Here is a 26,681-nt window from a genome sequence, read left to right on the forward strand (position 1 = left end):
ATTGATTTGATTGATTTGATTGATTTGATTGATTTGATTGATTTGATTGATTTGATTGATTTGATTGATTTGATTGATTTGATTGATTTGATTGATTTGATTGATTTGATTGATTTGATTGATTTGATTGATTTGATTGATTTGATTGATTTGATTGATTTGATTGATTTGATTGATTTGATTGATTTGATTGATTTGATTGATTTGATTGATTTGATTGATTTGATTGATTTGATTGATTTGATTGATTTGATTGATTTGATTGATTTGATTGATTTGATTGATTTGATTGATTTGATTGATTTGATTGATTTGATTGATTTGATTGATTTGATTGATTTGATTGATTTGATTGATTTGATTGATTTGATTGATTTGATTGATTTGATTGATTTGATTGATTTGATTGATTTGATTGATTTGATTGATTTGATTGATTTGATTGATTTGATTGATTTGATTGATTTGATTGATTTGATTGATTTGATTGATTTGATTGATTTGATTGATTTGATTGATTTGATTGATTTGATTGATTTGATTGATTTGATTGATTTGATTGATTTGATTGATTTGATTGATTTGATTGATTTGATTGATTTGATTGATTTGATTGATTTGATTGATTTGATTGATTTGATTGATTTGATTGATTTGATTGATTTGATTGATTTGATTGATTTGATTGATTTGATTGATTTGATTGATTTGATTGATTTGATTGATTTGATTGATTTGATTGATTTGATTGATTTGATTGATTTGATTGATTTGATTGATTTGATTGATTTGATTGATTTGATTGATTTGATTGATTTGATTGATTTGATTGATTTGATTGATTTGATTGATTTGATTGATTTGATTGATTTGATTGATTTGATTGATTTGATTGATTTGATTGATTTGATTGATTTGATTGATTTGATTGATTTGATTGATTTGATTGATTTGATTGATTTGATTGATTTGATTGATTTGATTGATTTGATTGATTTGATTGATTTGATTGATTTGATTGATTTGATTGATTTGATTGATTTGATTGATTTGATTGATTTGATTGATTTGATTGATTTGATTGATTTGATTGATTTGATTGATTTGATTGATTTGATTGATTTGATTGATTTGATTGATTTGATTGATTTGATTGATTTGATTGATTTGATTGATTTGATTGATTTGATTGATTTGATTGATTTGATTGATTTGATTGATTTGATTGATTTGATTGATTTGATTGATTTGATTGATTTGATTGATTTGATTGATTTGATTGATTTGATTGATTTGATTGATTTGATTGATTTGATTGATTTGATTGATTTGATTGATTTGATTGATTTGATTGATTTGATTGATTTGATTGATTTGATTGATTTGATTGATTTGATTGATTTGATTGATTTGATTGATTTGATTGATTTGATTGATTTGATTGATTTGATTGATTTGATTGATTTGATTGATTTGATTGATTTGATTGATTTGATTGATTTGATTGATTTGATTGATTTGATTGATTTGATTGATTTGATTGATTTGATTGATTTGATTGATTTGATTGATTTGATTGATTTGATTGATTTGATTGATTTGATTGATTTGATTGATTTGATTGATTTGATTGATTTGATTGATTTGATTGATTTGATTGATTTGATTGATTTGATTGATTTGATTGATTTGATTGATTTGATTGATTTGATTGATTTGATTGATTTGATTGATTTGATTGATTTGATTGATTTGATTGATTTGATTGATTTGATTGATTTGATTGATTTGATTGATTTGATTGATTTGATTGATTTGATTGATTTGATTGATTTGATTGATTTGATTGATTTGATTGATTTGATTGATTTGATTGATTTGATTGATTTGATTGATTTGATTGATTTGATTGATTTGATTGATTTGATTGATTTGATTGATTTGATTGATTTGATTGATTTGATTGATTTGATTGATTTGATTGATTTGATTGATTTGATTGATTTGATTGATTTGATTGATTTGATTGATTTGATTGATTTGATTGATTTGATTGATTTGATTGATTTGATTGATTTGATTGATTTGATTGATTTGATTGATTTGATTGATTTGATTGATTTGATTGATTTGATTGATTTGATTGATTTGATTGATTTGATTGATTTGATTGATTTGATTGATTTGATTGATTTGATTGATTTGATTGATTTGATTGATTTGATTGATTTGATTGATTTGATTGATTTGATTGATTTGATTGATTTGATTGATTTGATTGATTTGATTGATTTGATTGATTTGATTGATTTGATTGATTTGATTGATTTGATTGATTTGATTGATTTGATTGATTTGATTGATTTGATTGATTTGATTGATTTGATTGATTTGATTGATTTGATTGATTTGATTGATTTGATTGATTTGATTGATTTGATTGATTTGATTGATTTGATTGATTTGATTGATTTGATTGATTTGATTGATTTGATTGATTTGATTGATTTGATTGATTTGATTGATTTGATTGATTTGATTGATTTGATTGATTTGATTGATTTGATTGATTTGATTGATTTGATTGATTTGATTGATTTGATTGATTTGATTGATTTGATTGATTTGATTGATTTGATTGATTTGATTGATTTGATTGATTTGATTGATTTGATTGATTTGATTGATTTGATTGATTTGATTGATTTGATTGATTTGATTGATTTGATTGATTTGATTGATTTGATTGATTTGATTGATTTGATTGATTTGATTGATTTGATTGATTTGATTGATTTGATTGATTTGATTGATTTGATTGATTTGATTGATTTGATTGATTTGATTGATTTGATTGATTTGATTGATTTGATTGATTTGATTGATTTGATTGATTTGATTGATTTGATTGATTTGATTGATTTGATTGATTTGATTGATTTGATTGATTTGATTGATTTGATTGATTTGATTGATTTGATTGATTTGATTGATTTGATTGATTTGATTGATTTGATTGATTTGATTGATTTGATTGATTTGATTGATTTGATTGATTTGATTGATTTGATTGATTTGATTGATTTGATTGATTTGATTGATTTGATTGATTTGATTGATTTGATTGATTTGATTGATTTGATTGATTTGATTGATTTGATTGATTTGATTGATTTGATTGATTTGATTGATTTGATTGATTTGATTGATTTGATTGATTTGATTGATTTGATTGATTTGATTGATTTGATTGATTTGATTGATTTGATTGATTTGATTGATTTGATTGATTTGATTGATTTGATTGATTTGATTGATTTGATTGATTTGATTGATTTGATTGATTTGATTGATTTGATTGATTTGATTGATTTGATTGATTTGATTGATTTGATTGATTTGATTGATTTGATTGATTTGATTGATTTGATTGATTTGATTGATTTGATTGATTTGATTGATTTGATTGATTTGATTGATTTGATTGATTTGATTGATTTGATTGATTTGATTGATTTGATTGATTTGATTGATTTGATTATTTTGATTTATTTGATTGATTGTTTTCAATTTGATTGATTTCATAGCTTTCATTTGATTGATTTGATTGATTTGATTGATTTGATTGATTTGATTGATTTGATTGATTTGATTGATTTGATTGATTTGATTGATTTGATTGATTTGATTGATTTGATTGATTTGATTGATTTGATTGATTTGATTGATTTGATTGATTTGATTGATTTGATTGATTTGATTGATTTGATTGATTTGATTGATTTGATTGATTTGATTGATTTGATTGATTTGATTGATTTGATTGATTTGATTGATTTGATTGATTTGATTGATTTGATTGATTTGATTGATTTGATTGATTTGATTGATTTGATTGATTTGATTGATTTGATTGATTTGATTGATTTGATTGATTTGATTGATTTGATTGATTTGATTGATTTGATTGATTTGATTGATTTGATTGATTTGATTGATTTGATTGATTTGATTGATTTGATTGATTTGATTGATTTGATTGATTTGATTGATTTGATTGATTTGATTGATTTGATTGATTTGATTGATTTGATTGATTTGATTGATTTGATTGATTTGATTGATTTGATTGATTTGATTGATTTGATTGATTTGATTGATTTGATTGATTTGATTGATTTGATTGATTTGATTGATTTGATTGATTTGATTGATTTGATTGATTTGATTGATTTGATTGATTTGATTGATTTGATTGATTTGATTGATTTGATTGATTTGATTGATTTGATTGATTTGATTGATTTGATTGATTTGATTGATTTGATTGATTTGATTGATTTGATTGATTTGATTGATTTGATTGATTTGATTGATTTGATTGATTTGATTGATTTGATTGATTTGATTGATTTGATTGATTTGATTGATTTGATTGATTTGATTGATTTGATTGATTTGATTGATTTGATTGATTTGATTGATTTGATTGATTTGATTGATTTGATTGATTTGATTGATTTGATTGATTTGATTGATTTGATTGATTTGATTGATTTGATTGATTTGATTGATTTGATTGATTTGATTGATTTGATTGATTTGATTGATTTGATTGATTTGATTGATTTGATTGATTTGATTGATTTGATTGATTTGATTGATTTGATTGATTTGATTGATTTGATTGATTTGATTGATTTGATTGATTTGATTGATTTGATTGATTTGATTGATTTGATTGATTTGATTGATTTGATTGATTTGATTGATTTGATTGATTTGATTGATTTGATTGATTTGATTGATTTGATTGATTTGATTGATTTGATTGATTTGATTGATTTGATTGATTTGATTGATTTGATTGATTTGATTGATTTGATTGATTTGATTGATTTGATTGATTTGATTGATTTGATTGATTTGATTGATTTGATTGATTTGATTGATTTGATTGATTTGATTGATTTGATTGATTTGATTGATTTGATTGATTTGATTGATTTGATTGATTTGATTGATTTGATTGATTTGATTGATTTGATTGATTTGATTGATTTGATTGATTTGATTGATTTGATTGATTTGATTGATTTGATTGATTTGATTGATTTGATTGATTTGATTGATTTGATTGATTTGATTGATTTGATTGATTTGATTGATTTGATTGATTTGATTGATTTGATTGATTTGATTGATTTGATTGATTTGATTGATTTGATTGATTTGATTGATTTGATTGATTTGATTGATTTGATTGATTTGATTGATTTGATTGATTTGATTGATTTGATTGATTTGATTGATTTGATTGATTTGATTGATTTGATTGATTTGATTGATTTGATTGATTTGATTGATTTGATTGATTTGATTGATTTGATTGATTTGATTGATTTGATTGATTTGATTGATTTGATTGATTTGATTGATTTGATTGATTTGATTGATTTGATTGATTTGATTGATTTGATTGATTTGATTGATTTGATTGATTTGATTGATTTGATTGATTTGATTGATTTGATTGATTTGATTGATTTGATTGATTTGATTGATTTGATTGATTTGATTGATTTGATTGATTTGATTGATTTGATTGATTTGATTGATTTGATTGATTTGATTGATTTGATTGATTTGATTGATTTGATTGATTTGATTGATTTGATTGATTTGATTGATTTGATTGATTTGATTGATTTGATTGATTTGATTGATTTGATTGATTTGATTGATTTGATTGATTTGATTGATTTGATTGATTTGATTGATTTGATTGATTTGATTGATTTGATTGATTTGATTGATTTGATTGATTTGATTGATTTGATTGATTTGATTGATTTGATTGATTTGATTGATTTGATTGATTTGATTGATTTGATTGATTTGATTGATTTGATTGATTTGATTGATTTGATTGATTTGATTGATTTGATTGATTTGATTGATTTGATTGATTTGATTGATTTGATTGATTTGATTGATTTGATTGATTTGATTGATTTGATTGATTTGATTGATTTGATTGATTTGATTGATTTGATTGATTTGATTGATTTGATTGATTTGATTGATTTGATTGATTTGATTGATTTGATTGATTTGATTGATTTGATTGATTTGATTGATTTGATTGATTTGATTGATTTGATTGATTTGATTGATTTGATTGATTTGATTGATTTGATTGATTTGATTGATTTGATTGATTTGATTGATTTGATTGATTTGATTGATTTGATTGATTTGATTGATTTGATTGATTTGATTGATTTGATTGATTTGATTGATTTGATTGATTTGATTGATTTGATTGATTTGATTGATTTGATTGATTTGATTGATTTGATTGATTTGATTGATTTGATTGATTTGATTGATTTGATTGATTTGATTGATTTGATTGATTTGATTGATTTGATTGATTTGATTGATTTGATTGATTTGATTGATTTGATTGATTTGATTGATTTGATTGATTTGATTGATTTGATTGATTTGATTGATTTGATTGATTTGATTGATTTGATTGATTTGATTGATTTGATTGATTTGATTGATTTGATTGATTTGATTGATTTGATTGATTTGATTGATTTGATTGATTTGATTGATTTGATTGATTTGATTGATTTGATTGATTTGATTGATTTGATTGATTTGATTGATTTGATTGATTTGATTGATTTGATTGATTTGATTGATTTGATTGATTTGATTGATTTGATTGATTTGATTGATTTGATTGATTTGATTGATTTGATTGATTTGATTGATTTGATTGATTTGATTGATTTGATTGATTTGATTGATTTGATTGATTTGATTGATTTGATTGATTTGATTGATTTGATTGATTTGATTGATTTGATTGATTTGATTGATTTGATTGATTTGATTGATTTGATTGATTTGATTGATTTGATTGATTTGATTGATTTGATTGATTTGATTGATTTGATTGATTTGATTGATTTGATTGATTTGATTGATTTGATTGATTTGATTGATTTGATTGATTTGATTGATTTGATTATTTTGATTTATTTGATTGATTGTTTTCAATTTGATTGATTTCATAGCTTTCATTGTTTTCATTGATTTAATTGATTGTATTGATTGCATTAATTTCAATAATTTGATTCATCGCATTGATTGCATTGATCGCATTGATTTCATTGATTGTATTGATTTCTTTGAAGTCATTAATTTCAATTTCAACATTGTTACATTAGCATCAACGACTTTCCCGAATCAAACATATCTACATTTATCGGTTTCATACGATTATTCGCCAAAAAAGGTAGCCATTTTGAATTTCGTGTCCGTTTCTTAGTTTTTAATATGGTAAAGAACATCAATTGGTCGGTGTTAAGTCAGACCGGACTAAGTCGCAAAACATAAAAAAATGAGATAATGATAGCACTGGATAAAGAATTTCGTCAGCTACATTCGACTTTTACCAGATTTGATATATTTAACAATAAACAAGAATTATGGCAAAAAAATTCCAATCATAATGTAAAGGATGTGGCGATTCAAACTTTAAACTCGTTTTTCTCGAAATCAATATTTTGTTACTTAGTCCGGTCTTACTTAACACCGACCAATTGTGAAACGTTAACAATCGCCCAGAACCGAACATTTCAATATTGCCCCATCGACTCTCAACAACTAACCTTATTCAATTCAGTTGGTCAGTTGTTTATTCGGCAGCACTGCACATGAATTTACTGCCTCTTCTTTCAACCGAAGCACCGCGTACAGAAAAAAACCAGGTTCGGTTTTCTAAAGCCGAACCGATACCGCTGTTTAGAATACATTAACACCAGTTGAAAATCGTGCACACATGTAAACGGTGTTGAGTGACTCGGTTTGGTTTTCAAAACCGACACTCGGTCGAGGTTGTCATTTCGTTTACCGTGTGAACGAAATCAAAACCGCACACGATGTGGATCGCTCGTTTACACGTGTTGAGACTTTGAGCACCATACCAGTGACTGTACGTACCGGTTGGTTTTCTTACCCACCTCTGCCTAATTTGTCAGACCAACAATTCACGTACAGATGTTCCTCCTTTACAGCATTTGGGATTTGCGATATGAATTTAGAATTCAGCATTTAGAATTTAAAATTCGAAATTCGAAATTAGGAATCTGAAATTTGAAACTTGAAATTTGAAACTTGATATTTGAAATTCGAAATTCGAAATTTTAAACTTGAAACTTGAAATTTGATATTTGATATTTGATATTTGATATTTGAAATTTGAAATTTGAAATTTGAAATTTGAAATTCGAAATTTGAAATTTGAAATTTGAAATTTGAAATTTGAAATTTGAAATTTGAAATTTGAAATTTGAAATTTGAAATTTGAAATTTGAAATTTGAAATTTGAAATTTGAAATTTGAAATTTGAAATTTGAAATTTGAAATTTGAAATTTGAAATTTGAAATTTGAAATTTGAAATTTGAAATTTGAAATTTGAAATTTGAAATTTGAAATTTGAAATTTGAAATTTGAAATTTGAAATTTGAAATTTGAAATTTGAAATTTGAAATTTGAAATTTGAAATTTGAAATTTGAAATTTGAAATTTGAAATTTGAAATTTGAAATTTGAAATTTGAAATTTGAAATTTGAAATTTGAAATTTGAAATTTGAAATTTGAAATTTGAAATTTGAAATTTGAAATTTGAAATTTGAAATTTGAAATTTGAAATTTGAAATTTGAAATTTGAAATTTGAAATTTGAAATTTGAAATTTGAAATTTGAAATTTGAAATTTGAAATTTGAAATTTGAAATTTGAAATTTGAAATTTGAAATTTGAAATTTGAAATTTGAAATTTGAAATTTGAAATTTGAAATTTGAAATTTGAAATTTGAAATTTGAAATTTGAAATTTGAAATTTGAAATTTGAAATTTGAAATTTGAAATTTGAAATTTGAAATTTGAAATTTGAAATTTGAAATTTGAAATTTGAAATTTGAAATTTGAAATTTGAAATTTGAAATTTGAAATTTGAAATTTGAAATTTGAAATTTGAAATTTGAAATTTGAAATTTGAAATTTGAAATTTGAAATTTGAAATTTGAAATTTGAAATTTGAAATTTGAAATTTGAAATTTGAAATTTGAAATTTGAAATTTGAAATTTGAAATTTGAAATTTGAAATTTGAAATTTGAAATTTGAAATTTGAAATTTGAAATTTGAAATTTGAAATTTGAAATTTGAAATTTGAAATTTGAAATTTGAAATTTGAAATTTGAAATTTGAAATTTGAAATTTGAAATTTGAAATTTGAAATTTGAAATTTGAAATTTGAAATTTGAAATTTGAAATTTGAAATTTGAAATTTGAAATTTGAAATTTGAAATTTGAAATTTGAAATTTGAAATTTGAAATTTGAAATTTGAAATTTGAAATTTGAAATTTGAAATTTGAAATTTGAAATTTGAAATTTGAAATTTGAAATTTGAAATTTGAAATTTGAAATTTGAAATTTGAAATTTGAAATTTGAAATTTGAAATTTGAAATTTGAAATTTGAAATTTGAAATTTGAAATTTGAAATTTGAAATTTGAAATTTGAAATTTGAAATTTGAAATTTGAAATTTGAAATTTGAAATTTGAAATTTGAAATTTGAAATTTGAAATTTGAAATTTGAAATTTGAAATTTGAAATTTGAAATTTGAAATTTGAAATTTGAAATTTGAAATTTGAAATTTGAAATTTGAAATTTGAAATTTGAAATTTGAAATTTGAAATTTGAAATTTGAAATTTGAAATTTGAAATTTGAAATTTGAAATTTGAAATTTGAAATTTGAAATTTGAAATTTGAAATTTGAAATTTGAAATTTGAAATTTGAAATTTGAAATTTGAAATTTGAAATTTGAAATTTGAAATTTGAAATTTGAAATTTGAAATTTGAAATTTGAAATTTGAAATTTGAAATTTGAAATTTGAAATTTGAAATTTGAAATTTGAAATTTGAAATTTGAAATTTGAAATTTGAAATTTGAAATTTGAAATTTGAAATTTGAAATTTGAAATTTGAAATTTGAAATTTGAAATTTGAAATTTGAAATTTGAAATTTGAAATTTGAAATTTGAAATTTGAAATTTGAAATTTGAAATTTGAAATTTGAAATTTGAAATTTGAAATTTGAAATTTGAAATTTGAAATTTGAAATTTGAAATTTGAAATTTGAAATTTGAAATTTGAAATTTGAAATTTGAAATTTGAAATTTGAAATTTGAAATTTGAAATTTGAAATTTGAAATTTGAAATTTGAAATTTGAAATTTGAAATTTGAAATTTGAAATTTGAAATTTGAAATTTGAAATTTGAAATTTGAAATTTGAAATTTGAAATTTGAAATTTGAAATTTGAAATTTGAAATTTGAAATTTGAAATTTGAAATTTGAAATTTGAAATTTGAAATTTGAAATTTGAAATTTGAAATTTGAAATTTGAAATTTGAAATTTGAAATTTGAAATTTGAAATTTGAAATTTGAAATTTGAAATTTGAAATTTGAAATTTGAAATTTGAAATTTGAAATTTGAAATTTGAAATTTGAAATTTGAAATTTGAAATTTGAAATTTGAAATTTGAAATTTGAAATTTGAAATTTGAAATTTGAAATTTGAAATTTGAAATTTGAAATTTGAAATTTGAAATTTGAAATTTGAAATTTGAAATTTGAAATTTGAAATTTGAAATTTGAAATTTGAAATTTGAAATTTGAAATTTGAAATTTGAAATTTGAAATTTGAAATTTGAAATTTGAAATTTGAAATTTGAAATTTGAAATTTGAAATTTGAAATTTGAAATTTGAAATTTGAAATTTGAAATTTGAAATTTGAAATTTGAAATTTGAAATTTGAAATTTGAAATTTGAAATTTGAAATTTGAAATTTGAAATTTGAAATTTGAAATTTGAAATTTGAAATTTGAAATTTGAAATTTGAAATTTGAAATTTGAAATTTGAAATTTGAAATTTGAAATTTGAAATTTGAAATTTGAAATTTGAAATTTGAAATTTGAAATTTGAAATTTGAAATTTGAAATTTGAAATTTGAAATTTGAAATTTGAAATTTGAAATTTGAAATTTGAAATTTGAAATTTGAAATTTGAAATTTGAAATTTGAAATTTGAAATTTGAAATTTGAAATTTGAAATTTGAAATTTGAAATTTGAAATTTGAAATTTGAAATTTGAAATTTGAAATTTGAAATTTGAAATTTGAAATTTGAAATTTGAAATTTGAAATTTGAAATTTGAAATTTGAAATTTGAAATTTGAAATTTGAAATTTGAAATTTGAAATTTGAAATTTGAAATTTGAAATTTGAAATTTGAAATTTGAAATTTGAAATTTGAAATTTGAAATTTGAAATTTGAAATTTGAAATTTGAAATTTGAAATTTGAAATTTGAAATTTGAAATTTGAAATTTGAAATTTGAAATTTGAAATTTGAAATTTGAAATTTGAAATTTGAAATTTGAAATTTGAAATTTGAAATTTGAAATTTGAAATTTGAAATTTGAAATTTGAAATTTGAAATTTGAAATTTGAAATTTGAAATTTGAAATTTGAAATTTGAAATTTGAAATTTGAAATTTGAAATTTGAAATTTGAAATTTGAAATTTGAAATTTGAAATTTGAAATTTGAAATTTGAAATTTGAAATTTGAAATTTGAAATTTGAAATTTGAAATTTGAAATTTGAAATTTGAAATTTGAAATTTGAAATTTGAAATTTGAAATTTGAAATTTGAAATTTGAAATTTGAAATTTGAAATTTGAAATTTGAAATTTGAAATTTGAAATTTGAAATTTGAAATTTGAAATTTGAAATTTGAAATTTGAAATTTGAAATTTGAAATTTGAAATTTGAAATTTGAAATTTGAAATTTGAAATTTGAAATTTGAAATTTGAAATTTGAAATTTGAAATTTGAAATTTGAAATTTGAAATTTGAAATTTGAAATTTGAAATTTGAAATTTGAAATTTGAAATTTGAAATTTGAAATTTGAAATTTGAAATTTGAAATTTGAAATTTGAAATTTGAAATTTGAAATTTGAAATTTGAAATTTGAAATTTGAAATTTGAAATTTGAAATTTGAAATTTGAAATTTGAAATTTGAAATTTGAAATTTGAAATTTGAAATTTGAAATTTGAAATTTGAAATTTGAAATTTGAAATTTGAAATTTGAAATTTGAAATTTGAAATTTGAAATTTGAAATTTGAAATTTGAAATTTGAAATTTGAAATTTGAAATTTGAAATTTGAAATTTGAAATTTGAAATTTGAAATTTGAAATTTGAAATTTGAAATTTGAAATTTGAAATTTGAAATTTGAAATTTGAAATTTGAAATTTGAAATTTGAAATTTGAAATTTGAAATTTGAAATTTGAAATTTGAAATTTGAAATTTGAAATTTGAAATTTGAAATTTGAAATTTGAAATTTGAAATTTGAAATTTGAAATTTGAAATTTGAAATTTGAAATTTGAAATTTGAAATTTGAAATTTGAAATTTGAAATTTGAAATTTGAAATTTGAAATTTGAAATTTGAAATTTGAAATTTGAAATTTGAAATTTGAAATTTGAAATTTGAAATTTGAAATTTGAAATTTGAAATTTGAAATTTGAAATTTGAAATTTGAAATTTGAAATTTGAAATTTGAAATTTGAAATTTGAAATTTGAAATTTGAAATTTGAAATTTGAAATTTGAAATTTGAAATTTGAAATTTGAAATTTGAAATTTGAAATTTGAAATTTGAAATTTGAAATTTGAAATTTGAAATTTGAAATTTGAAATTTGAAATTTGAAATTTGAAATTTGAAATTTGAAATTTGAAATTTGAAATTTGAAATTTGAAATTTGAAATTTGAAATTTGAAATTTGAAATTTGAAATTTGAAATTTGAAATTTGAAATTTGAAATTTGAAATTTGAAATTTGAAATTTGAAATTTGAAATTTGAAATTTGAAATTTGAAATTTGAAATTTGAAATTTGAAATTTGAAATTTGAAATTTGAAATTTGAAATTTGAAATTTGAAATTTGAAATTTGAAATTTGAAATTTGAAATTTGAAATTTGAAATTTGAAATTTGAAATTTGAAATTTGAAATTTGAAATTTGAAATTTGAAATTTGAAATTTGAAATTTGAAATTTGAAATTTGAAATTTGAAATTTGAAATTTGAAATTTGAAATTTGAAATTTGAAATTTGAAATTTGAAATTTGAAATTTGAAATTTGAAATTTGAAATTTGAAATTTGAAATTTGAAATTTGAAATTTGAAATTTGAAATTTGAAATTTGAAATTTGAAATTTGAAATTTGAAATTTGAAATTTGAAATTTGAAATTTGAAATTTGAAATTTGAAATTTGAAATTTGAAATTTGAAATTTGAAATTTGAAATTTGAAATTTGAAATTTGAAATTTGAAATTTGAAATTTGAAATTTGAAATTTGAAATTTGAAATTTGAAATTTGAAATTTGAAATTTGAAATTTGAAATTTGAAATTTGAAATTTGAAATTTGAAATTTGAAATTTGAAATTTGAAATTTGAAATTTGAAATTTGAAATTTGAAATTTGAAATTTGAAATTTGAAATTTGAAATTTGAAATTTGAAATTTGAAATTTGAAATTTGAAATTTGAAATTTGAAATTTGAAATTTGAAATTTGAAATTTGAAATTTGAAATTTGAAATTTGAAATTTGAAATTTGAAATTTGAAATTTGAAATTTGAAATTTGAAATTTGAAATTTGAAATTTGAAATTTGAAATTTGAAATTTGAAATTTGAAATTTGAAATTTGAAATTTGAAATTTGAAATTTGAAATTTGAAATTTGAAATTTGAAATTTGAAATTTGAAATTTGAAATTTGAAATTTGAAATTTGAAATTTGAAATTTGAAATTTGAAATTTGAAATTTGAAATTTGAAATTTGAAATTTGAAATTTGAAATTTGAAATTTGAAATTTGAAATTTGAAATTTGAAATTTGAAATTTGAAATTTGAAATTTGAAATTTGAAATTTGAAATTTGAAATTTGAAATTTGAAATTTGAAATTTGAAATTTGAAATTTGAAATTTGAAATTTGAAATTTGAAATTTGAAATTTGAAATTTGAAATTTGAAATTTGAAATTTGAAATTTGAAATTTGAAATTTGAAATTTGAAATTTGAAATTTGAAATTTGAAATTTGAAATTTGAAATTTGAAATTTGAAATTTGAAATTTGAAATTTGAAATTTGAAATTTGAAATTTGAAATTTGAAATTTGAAATTTGAAATTTGAAATTTGAAATTTGAAATTTGAAATTTGAAATTTGAAATTTGAAATTTGAAATTTGAAATTTGAAATTTGAAATTTGAAATTTGAAATTTGAAATTTGAAATTTGAAATTTGAAATTTGAAATTTGAAATTTGAAATTTGAAATTTGAAATTTGAAATTTGAAATTTGAAATTTGAAATTTGAAATTTGAAATTTGAAATTTGAAATTTGAAATTTGAAATTTGAAATTTGAAATTTGAAATTTGAAATTTGAAATTTGAAATTTGAAATTTGAAATTTGAAATTTGAAATTTGAAATTTGAAATTTGAAATTTGAAATTTGAAATTTGAAATTTGAAATTTGAAATTTGAAATTTGAAATTTGAAATTTGAAATTTGAAATTTGAAATTTGAAATTTGAAATTTGAAATTTGAAATTTGAAATTTGAAATTTGAAATTTGAAATTTGAAATTTGAAATTTGAAATTTGAAATTTGAAATTTGAAATTTGAAATTTGAAATTTGAAATTTGAAATTTGAAATTTGAAATTTGAAATTTGAAATTTGAAATTTGAAATTTGAAATTTGAAATTTGAAATTTGAAATTTGAAATTTGAAATTTGAAATTTGAAATTTGAAATTTGAAATTTGAAATTTGAAATTTGAAATTTGAAATTTGAAATTTGAAATTTGAAATTTGAAATTTGAAATTTGAAATTTGAAATTTGAAATTTGAAATTTGAAATTTGAAATTTGAAATTTGAAATTTGAAATTTGAAATTTGAAATTTGAAATTTGAAATTTGAAATTTGAAATTTGAAATTTGAAATTTGAAATTTGAAATTTGAAATTTGAAATTTGAAATTTGAAATTTGAAATTTGAAATTTGAAATTTGAAATTTGAAATTTGAAATTTGAAATTTGAAATTTGAAATTTGAAATTTGAAATTTGAAATTTGAAATTTGAAATTTGAAATTTGAAATTTGAAATTTGAAATTTGAAATTTGAAATTTGAAATTTGAAATTTGAAATTTGAAATTTGAAATTTGAAATTTGAAATTTGAAATTTGAAATTTGAAATTTGAAATTTGAAATTTGAAATTTGAAATTTGAAATTTGAAATTTGAAATTTGAAATTTGAAATTTGAAATTTGAAATTTGAAATTTGAAATTTGAAATTTGAAATTTGAAATTTGAAATTTGAAATTTGAAATTTGAAATTTGAAATTTGAAATTTGAAATTTGAAATTTGAAATTTGAAATTTGAAATTTGAAATTTGAAATTTGAAATTTGAAATTTGAAATTTGAAATTTGAAATTTGAAATTTGAAATTTGAAATTTGAAATTTGAAATTTGAAATTTGAAATTTGAAATTTGAAATTTGAAATTTGAAATTTGAAATTTGAAATTTGAAATTTGAAATTTGAAATTTGAAATTTGAAATTTGAAATTTGAAATTTGAAATTTGAAATTTGAAATTTGAAATTTGAAATTTGAAATTTGAAATTTGAAATTTGAAATTTGAAATTTGAAATTTGAAATTTGAAATTTGAAATTTGAAATTTGAAATTTGAAATTTGAAATTTGAAATTTGAAATTTGAAATTTGAAATTTGAAATTTGAAATTTGAAATTTGAAATTTGAAATTTGAAATTTGAAATTTGAAATTTGAAATTTGAAATTTGAAATTTGAAATTTGAAATTTGAAATTTGAAATTTGAAATTTGAAATTTGAAATTTGAAATTTGAAATTTGAAATTTGAAATTTGAAATTTGAAATTTGAAATTTGAAATTTGAAATTTGAAATTTGAAATTTGAAATTTGAAATTTGAAATTTGAAATTTGAAATTTGAAATTTGAAATTTGAAATTTGAAATTTGAAATTTGAAATTTGAAATTTGAAATTTGAAATTTGAAATTTGAAATTTGAAATTTGAAATTTGAAATTTGAAATTTGAAATTTGAAATTTGAAATTTGAAATTTGAAATTTGAAATTTGAAATTTGAAATTTGAAATTTGAAATTTGAAATTTGAAATTTGAAATTTGAAATTTGAAATTTGAAATTTGAAATTTGAAATTTGAAATTTGAAATTTGAAATTTGAAATTTGAAATTTGAAATTTGAAATTTGAAATTTGAAATTTGAAATTTGAAATTTGAAATTTGAAATTTGAAATTTGAAATTTGAAATTTGAAATTTGAAATTTGAAATTTGAAATTTGAAATTTGAAATTTGAAATTTGAAATTTGAAATTTGAAATTTGAAATTTGAAATTTGAAATTTGAAATTTGAAATTTGAAATTTGAAATTTGAAATTTGAAATTTGAAATTTGAAATTTGAAATTTGAAATTTGAAATTTGAAATTTGAAATTTGAAATTTGAAATTTGAAATTTGAAATTTGAAATTTGAAATTTGAAATTTGAAATTTGAAATTTGAAATTTGAAATTTGAAATTTGAAATTTGAAATTTGAAATTTGAAATTTGAAATTTGAAATTTGAAATTTGAAATTTGAAATTTGAAATTTGAAATTTGAAATTTGAAATTTGAAATTTGAAATTTGAAATTTGAAATTTGAAATTTGAAATTTGAAATTTGAAATTTGAAATTTGAAATTTGAAATTTGAAATTTGAAATTTGAAATTTGAAATTTGAAATTTGAAATTTGAAATTTGAAATTTGAAATTTGAAATTTGAAATTTGAAATTTGAAATTTGAAATTTGAAATTTGAAATTTGAAATTTGAAATTTGAAATTTGAAATTTGAAATTTGAAATTTGAAATTTGAAATTTGAAATTTGAAATTTGAAATTTGAAATTTGAAATTTGAAATTTGAAATTTGAAATTTGAAATTTGAAATTTGAAATTTGAAATTTGAAATTTGAAATTTGAAATTTGAAATTTGAAATTTGAAATTTGAAATTTGAAATTTGAAATTTGAAATTTGAAATTTGAAATTTGAAATTTGAAATTTGAAATTTGAAATTTGAAATTTGAAATTTGAAATTTGAAATTTGAAATTTGAAATTTGAAATTTGAAATTTGAAATTTGAAATTTGAAATTTGAAATTTGAAATTTGAAATTTGAAATTTGAAATTTGAAATTTGAAATTTGAAATTTGAAATTTGAAATTTGAAATTTGAAATTTGAAATTTGAAATTTGAAATTTGAAATTTGAAATTTGAAATTTGAAATTTGAAATTTGAAATTTGAAATTTGAAATTTGAAATTTGAAATTTGAAATTTGAAATTTGAAATTTGAAATTTGAAATTTGAAATTTGAAATTTGAAATTTGAAATTTGAAATTTGAAATTTGAAATTTGAAATTTGAAATTTGAAATTTGAAATTTGAAATTTGAAATTTGAAATTTGAAATTTGAAATTTGAAATTTGAAATTTGAAATTTGAAATTTGAAATTTGAAATTTGAAATTTGAAATTTGAAATTTGAAATTTGAAATTTGAAATTTGAAATTTGAAATTTGAAATTTGAAATTTGAAATTTGAAATTTGAAATTTGAAATTTGAAATTTGAAATTTGAAATTTGAAATTTGAAATTTGAAATTTGAAATTTGAAATTTGAAATTTGAAATTTGAAATTTGAAATTTGAAATTTGAAATTTGAAATTTGAAATTTGAAATTTGAAATTTGAAATTTGAAATTTGAAATTTGAAATTTGAAATTTGAAATTTGAAATTTGAAATTTGAAATTTGAAATTTGAAATTTGAAATTTGAAATTTGAAATTTGAAATTTGAAATTTGAAATTTGAAATTTGAAATTTGAAATTTGAAATTTGAAATTTGAAATTTGAAATTTGAAATTTGAAATTTGAAATTTGAAATTTGAAATTTGAAATTTGAAATTTGAAATTTGAAATTTGAAATTTGAAATTTGAAATTTGAAATTTGAAATTTGAAATTTGAAATTTGAAATTTGAAATTTGAAATTTGAAATTTGAAATTTGAAATTTGAAATTTGAAATTTGAAATTTGAAATTTGAAATTTGAAATTTGAAATTTGAAATTTGAAATTTGAAATTTGAAATTTGAAATTTGAAATTTGAAATTTGAAATTTGAAATTTGAAATTTGAAATTTGAAATTTGAAATTTGAAATTTGAAATTTGAAATTTGAAATTTGAAATTTGAAATTTGAAATTTGAAATTTGAAATTTGAAATTTGAAATTTGAAATTTGAAATTTGAAATTTGAAATTTGAAATTTGAAATTTGAAATTTGAAATTTGAAATTTGAAATTTGAAATTTGAAATTTGAAATTTGAAATTTGAAATTTGAAATTTGAAATTTGAAATTTGAAATTTGAAATTTGAAATTTGAAATTTGAAATTTGAAATTTGAAATTTGAAATTTGAAATTTGAAATTTGAAATTTGAAATTTGAAATTTGAAATTTGAAATTTGAAATTTGAAATTTGAAATTTGAAATTTGAAATTTGAAATTTGAAATTTGAAATTTGAAATTTGAAATTTGAAATTTGAAATTTGAAATTTGAAATTTGAAATTTGAAATTTGAAATTTGAAATTTGAAATTTGAAATTTGAAATTTGAAATTTGAAATTTGAAATTTGAAATTTGAAATTTGAAATTTGAAATTTGAAATTTGAAATTTGAAATTTGAAATTTGAAATTTGAAATTTGAAATTTGAAATTTGAAATTTGAAATTTGAAATTTGAAATTTGAAATTTGAAATTTGAAATTTGAAATTTGAAATTTGAAATTTGAAATTTGAAATTTGAAATTTGAAATTTGAAATTTGAAATTTGAAATTTGAAATTTGAAATTTGAAATTTGAAATTTGAAATTTGAAATTTGAAATTTGAAATTTGAAATTTGAAATTTGAAATTTGAAATTTGAAATTTGAAATTTGAAATTTGAAATTTGAAATTTGAAATTTGAAATTTGAAATTTGAAATTTGAAATTTGAAATTTGAAATTTGAAATTTGAAATTTGAAATTTGAAATTTGAAATTTGAAATTTGAAATTTGAAATTTGAAATTTGAAATTTGAAATTTGAAATTTGAAATTTGAAATTTGAAATTTGAAATTTGAAATTTGAAATTTGAAATTTGAAATTTGAAATTTGAAATTTGAAATTTGAAATTTGAAATTTGAAATTTGAAATTTGAAATTTGAAATTTGAAATTTGAAATTTGAAATTTGAAATTTGAAATTTGAAATTTGAAATTTGAAATTTGAAATTTGAAATTTGAAATTTGAAATTTGAAATTTGAAATTTGAAATTTGAAATTTGAAATTTGAAATTTGAAATTTGAAATTTGAAATTTGAAATTTGAAATTTGAAATTTGAAATTTGAAATTTGAAATTTGAAATTTGAAATTTGAAATTTGAAATTTGAAATTTGAAATTTGAAATTTGAAATTTGAAATTTGAAATTTGAAATTTGAAATTTGAAATTTGAAATTTGAAATTTGAAATTTGAAATTTGAAATTTGAAATTTGAAATTTGAAATTTGAAATTTGAAATTTGAAATTTGAAATTTGAAATTTGAAATTTGAAATTTGAAATTTGAAATTTGAAATTTGAAATTTGAAATTTGAAATTTGAAATTTGAAATTTGAAATTTGAAATTTGAAATTTGAAATTTGAAATTTGAAATTTGAAATTTGAAATTTGAAATTTGAAATTTGAAATTTGAAATTTGAAATTTGAAATTTGAAATTTGAAATTTGAAATTTGAAATTTGAAATTTGAAATTTGAAATTTGAAATTTGAAATTTGAAATTTGAAATTTGAAATTTGAAATTTGAAATTTGAAATTTGAAATTTGAAATTTGAAATTTGAAATTTGAAATTTGAAATTTGAAATTTGAAATTTGAAATTTGAAATTTGAAATTTGAAATTTGAAATTTGAAATTTGAAATTTGAAATTTGAAATTTGAAATTTGAAATTTGAAATTTGAAATTTGAAATTTGAAATTTGAAATTTGAAATTTGAAATTTGAAATTTGAAATTTGAAATTTGAAATTTGAAATTTGAAATTTGAAATTTGAAATTTGAAATTTGAAATTTGAAATTTGAAATTTGAAATTTGAAATTTGAAATTTGAAATTTGAAATTTGAAATTTGAAATTTGAAATTTGAAATTTGAAATTTGAAATTTGAAATTTGAAATTTGAAATTTGAAATTTGAAATTTGAAATTTGAAATTTGAAATTTGAAATTTGAAATTTGAAATTTGAAATTTGAAATTTGAAATTTGAAATTTGAAATTTGAAATTTGAAATTTGAAATTTGAAATTTGAAATTTGAAATTTGAAATTTGAAATTTGAAATTTGAAATTTGAAATTTGAAATTTGAAATTTGAAATTTGAAATTTGAAATTTGAAATTTGAAATTTGAAATTTGAAATTTGAAATTTGAAATTTGAAATTTGAAATTTGAAATTTGAAATTTGAAATTTGAAATTTGAAATTTGAAATTTGAAATTTGAAATTTGAAATTTGAAATTTGAAATTTGAAATTTGAAATTTGAAATTTGAAATTTGAAATTTGAAATTTGAAATTTGAAATTTGAAATTTGAAATTTGAAATTTGAAATTTGAAATTTGAAATTTGAAATTTAAAATTTAAAATTTAAAATTTGAAATTTGAAATTTGAAATTTGAAATTTGAAATTTAAAATTTAAAATTTGAAATTTGAAATTTGAAATTCAAAATTAGAAATTCGAAATTCTGAATTCGAAATTCGGAAATAGGAATTTGGGTATCGAAATTCTCAATTTGGAATTCGAAATGCGGATTTCGATAATCGAAAGTCGGAATTGGGAGTTGGGAATTGGGAGTTGAGAATTGGGAATTAGGAATCGGAAATTGCAAATCTTAAAAAATGGAATGGATTGTAGTGATACAAGGATTTGTGTGTTTTTTGTAAGCCCTAAAAGAGGCAAGCTAAAATTCCGACTTCAAGAAATATCGTTCCTAAGATCCAGTGCTATCAAAAACCTCTTTTTTATCGCTTTATCGGTGAGAGAATCGAAAGGCCGAAAACGCTCGATTATTTGTATTTCAATTTACAAGTTCATTGAAACTAGAGATCTGTATCTAGCCGGGCCTCGGAGGCCCCTTGCCTTTTTGAGGGTTAACAGATGTCAATATGCGTCAATTTGATCTTCGATGGGGGTAAAATCTTTCTTGGCGCACACATCTACACACATGTCGCTTTGGTGGCACATTAGTGTAATGTTCAATAAAGCAGTGGAACTGGATCCCTCTGATAGTCAAGAACCTCCTCCAACCAAACAGAGTCTATGACGGAAGTGATTGATGTTAAGGACTGTTCGATTTGCCGCACAACACTCTCTAAAACCGTTTCTAAAATATGAAATTCTACTTATCAATTCGCGAATAATTTGCCGAGAATGCTTGCTCCTTCCCTTCCCTTAACCAACGGCTGAAGCTGCTTATGATAGCACCGAACTAATATCAATGCCGCGAATAAGGCGCTGAAAGACTTCTATTCCATAATCAGATTACGGTACATGTCACCTCTAATGTCTAACCCGGAATCTAGATACTATCATCCCGCTCCAGTTCAACCGTCTGTCAACGTATGCAAAGTGCACTCCGCCCGCTACCAGTTCGAGGGTAATTCCATTCAAATTGAATTGAATTCCAACAAAGATATTAAAAAGAAGGAAGATACCCAGCTTCGATATTTTCCATACATTCTATTGGACATCGTTCATTGGTACCGTCTGTTGAGTTAAAATCCTACTAGTGGGCTAATTCTCTATTATTTTAGCGAAGATTCGCTCCTTTGTCATCTGATCTAGAGCTTAGGTTATCCGCTGCGATGAACAGAAATCCAACCAGTGAAGGCTCGAAACTATGTCTCCGATTTTTCACAGAAGTTGGGTATCTTTCCTCCTATTACAATCTTTGATTCCAACTAGTGCTGACTCGGATTGAACGTTTGGTGTTGCCACGCTCCATCCGCTGCAACATAAATATACATACATACCACGCATACCAGTTCGGTATGCGGCGCTATTTACTCCATACATCATCTGCATGGCACCCACTTCCTTTTGCCCCGCGGAGCAACACTTACCTAACACTATCGCTAACGTTTTGGTTGCCTTGCGTTCCTTTTTCGCCGAGGACTTTTCCCGTTTCTTCTTGGATGCCTTGTTCACCTTGTAGATCGTGAATCTGCTGCACGTTCCGCAATGGCACCCAATTGATGGCCGGATATAAAAAGAGAACAGAAAAAGGATTTGGTTAGTTTTTGTTTTTGCTGCGAGGACGAATTTCATTTGGTTCAATTAAATTGAGTTTGCTGGTTAGTTAGAGAAGAATGGTTATTATTCTTTCCCGTACGTACGCTTTATTTTTATTTCAATAAGATTTCTTTCTTTTATTATCCCGTCTCCCAGAATAAATCTACGCGGGAATATGATTTTTATATGACAGTAGATTTATAACGCAGAAAATAATGATCGTACTGTTGATTGGACGCAGTAGTTCAAATCCAGAACGTAAAATCAATGGCACGTGAATTCAAGGATTTCGAATCCAGTGTAATCTGCAATATGCTGGTACGTAGCCAACTAATAAAATCGTTTGTAGTAAACTTGCTTGACTGCGGATTGATTAGAAATTTTATATGACAACAGAAGTGCATCATAAAACGACATTAGCTTGATCGATTGCGTAACTCAAGCGTTTCAGCGCCCTTCACCCATTACAAACGCACGAAAAAAAACCACAGGTCAGGTTCGTGGCAAACCAATGAATCCTGTCCGCCACCTATAAGAGCCACCATTCAAACGTGTGTCATTTTCTGCCGTAGATCCTATGTCATTAACCAGCAAAGCAAGGCGATTGGAGCGGTTCCCATTTCGCAAACGTTGGACGATTTCGCTGAAATAATTCCCATATCCTTTTTACTGTAGCCGTGATCCCCGCACGGGCCCAGAGCAATAAAAACCGCAATTCCTAGCCGCTGAATAAAATATGTATTATGAAGCGTAAAAATTTCACTTTCGTATATAAACATTGGTCCTGGGAGACACCCCTCGGTCGGTACCGTCGGTCTAAGGGAGAGAGAACGAAATCGTATGTCCATCAAGTCCCCACAAGAGAGGCGTCTTTGGAAGTGCAGATTGTGGCGAAGAGCCTCAAGCACCACGTACGATATGGACCTCTAGTTGTTTAGATTTTTTTTGTTTCCCGGAAGGGCAACTGCCACAAACCTGTTTCCGTATTTCAAACCGGAGTGCTCGTAGCGCTGCTGTGCTCGTTTCGGTTCGCCCGAGTAATCCTGAATAAAAGATGAGACCTAATCCTTTCCTCTTTATGGTTGTCATAATTTCTGCTGAAAACATGGCAGCATTTATTAGCACTGTGGTGGACTTTTTCTGCTGCCAAACTCTTTTTCCGCTTGACTGCTTCTGGTCGTGTCGGTTGTAATCGTTGTTGTTGTTGTTGTTTGTGGGACTTGTGGCGTAGGACGACTTAAGCTTATTCGAAATTAAAATAATCAACTTTCATCCGCGTTTTGCGGCACTTCTGTAATATTTTATTCATTTTTTAATTACTGGAAAGATGTCAAAACAAATCAACGAATCAGAATAAATTCATTTAGATTTTAGTCTGCTGATTTGTGGTTTCATCGGAGTATTTAAGTTGCCTTTCTCGTTTAAGGGGAGCGTCTGGTGTAGTGGGCAAAAACATCGACTGCTTTTTTATCCGCTTAATTCTTTGCATTAAACCTCTGGAATAGTCACCCGCAAACTCGGTGGCCACCCTAAACTTATTTTGCAGTTGTATTTGTATTTGCATTAAAAAAGTCCAATTTGTTCAATTGAACTAAACTAAACTAAGCTAGGCTAAACATAATTAAACTAGTGACAATACACGACGACGAAACTGCGAAGAGTTCCTGACGAAGTCGAAAATTTCAGCAAACTCGTTGAAGCGAGGACTCATTGCTAAAATTGGACTATCGGTAGCGTAGTTAGTGCTGCGCATTTCAGAATGCAGCAGGGCTCGATGGCGAGGAGCACGGGTAGGCACGTAGAGGCTGAATGGCGCTAGTAGCTCCGGATCATCATATTCAGCCAGCAGAATCGTTGACACGAAGGTAGCCTGCGCTGCATGTCTCCGATGTGTTAAAGTATTAATTTCTAAAATACGACAACGGTCCTCGTACTGGGTGCACCAGTAAAGAGCCTTGCAACACAAAGGATCCCGAAGCAATAAAAATACAGTGTAAACAATACACTCTAAAATACTAAAATACCCAAATTTTCAAGAGAAAATACCCAATCTACAGCATTTTTTGCCTGATGCAATTTGATGTGGGACGCCCTTTAATAGCGTTTTTCTTGAAACCACGTTTTTTTTCAAATTGGTGAACACGATTTTTTATGAGAATGCACAGTATATGTAGCCTGTCAATGAACCACAGAAAACTGAACAAAATTTTTGTTCTCTCTATTATTTTGTCGAAAAGCGATCAAATTTTGTAGTAAAATATGAAATTTTTCGGTTTTCGTGAAGCCATTTTCCAAAACTCCAACTTTTTTATACTTTTTTTGGTTCATCCAGTAACTACAAGTCTGAGCTTTACAAATCTTATTGAATTTCCTGTGTCAGACAATTATATCAAGAGCTATCAGGTTCACCGCGGCGCTCCTAGGCGTGGAAATGGTTGGACGTCTACTCTTGGAACGCTCGTATGTGTGGCTCGACGTGACTGATTTTTTTTGTGCAGAATGAATGTATAAATAGATATTGATATTACCTTCAAAATTGTAAAACAAACTACCTTTCGGTTTAAGCACTTCACACCAGACACTCTCCTTATAGAATGGTAGCGGACTACATCAAATTTAAATGATAAAGAGCTCTAAAAATTATATGCTAATATTATGCACTTATTCAGACTATTCTAGTTAAGGGGGGCGTCTGGTGTAAAGTGTTCAAACCGAAAATTATTTTGTTTTACGATTTGGATCTTTTGTGTAATGTTAAGATTTATTTCTACATTCATTGTGGACGAAAAAAAATATTTTCAGTAACGTAGAGCTACGCATACGAGCGTCCCAAGAGTAGATGTCCAACCATTTCCACGCCGAGGAGCGCCGCGGCGAACACGATGTCTCATACGGGAAATTCAACAAGTTTTGAAAAGCTTAGACTTGTAGTTAGTCGACGAACCACAAAAAATAGAAAAAAAAAGCTGGAGTTTCGGAAAATGGCTTCATGAAAGGCGAAAAATCTCATATTTTACTGTAAAATTCGCTCACTTTTCTTCAAAATAATAGGGAGAATAGTTTTTTTATTCAGTTTTCTGGAACGTTGAATTTTTAATGTTCCGAGAAACCTATAAATCGTCGATATCTTAACCGGAAATTAGGTTAAATCGGCGATAAACTAATGGGGAAACAGAAAGTTTAATGGTCACAGTTTCAAACAACCCGTCGTACTTAACCAAAATTATTATTTTTTTATCAGAAACTATTCCTGCAAGGCAGTTTTGTATAATTTATTACATACATGTATTAAATTAAGCTGTGGCAATTAGCAATTCGTATTCGACAGTTTACATGACGTCACCCACGTTACTGGTTGGTACGGTCAAACTTGAATCGAAGGGTATTAAGCAAAATTTTCTGACGCGTTCTTGATGTCCCATCATTGGCGTTATGACGGTCTATGATGGGGTTTCTAAGTTATTTCATGCTTCAGATTATACGGTAAGCACGCCAATAGAGATGCTTCGACATCTCCAATGAAGCTCTCGGAACGACTCTAAACATTTAAAAATCCGTTGATGGCTTCAACAGAAAATTTTTGCGATCAATTCCTTAAGTTCGTGGAAATTCATGTATTTTCATGAAGGAATCCGGATCATGCAACGGCTTAGCCCGGGAACAATCTGACTGAAAGTTCTTTTTTCATATATGTACCACTGATTTGAGTGTCATGAACAACGAAACCTGACCGAAGTGAAGTTAGGTTTAGGTCAGGTGGAACAAAGACAGTCTCTAGAAAATAAATTTGACTTAAGCTATCTTCTTTAAAAAAAAAAATAATGCGCCCTTTTTAAATTTGAGCCGCCATAACGCCACCAAAGTATCACCCAATTTGAGAGTTCAAATCCTTAGTATTCCGTGACAGTTTATTTCAGTTGCAAGCGAGCTTTATCAAAAATTTATTTGATTATTAAGCTACCGTTAAAGCAGGTACAACCTATTTGCTTCATTTGACCAACTTAACAGTGCTCGCTTAAAGCAAATATTGTTAATATACAATATTTGATAAAATTCCGTCTCTTCAGATTC

General features: G+C 22.6%; 1 protein-coding gene across 1 annotated transcript in view; it reads right to left on the reverse strand.

Annotated features, from left to right (window-relative positions):
- Nucleotides 1-26,681, reverse strand: part of LOC131696192 (dopamine D2-like receptor) — a gene marked incomplete at its 5' end in the record, with an annotated part of 102,914 nt that overhangs the window by 36,378 nt on the left and 39,855 nt on the right. The window contains one exon of the mRNA XM_058984736.1: nt 22,442-22,545. Coding sequence (XP_058840719.1) covers nt 22,442-22,545 — 104 coding nt within the window. The remainder of the gene's footprint in view (nt 1-22,441; nt 22,546-26,681) is intronic.

Source organism: Topomyia yanbarensis, unplaced genomic scaffold (assembly GCF_030247195.1).
Source record: "Topomyia yanbarensis strain Yona2022 unplaced genomic scaffold, ASM3024719v1 HiC_scaffold_89, whole genome shotgun sequence".
Taxonomy (NCBI): Eukaryota; Metazoa; Arthropoda; class Insecta; order Diptera; family Culicidae; genus Topomyia; species Topomyia yanbarensis.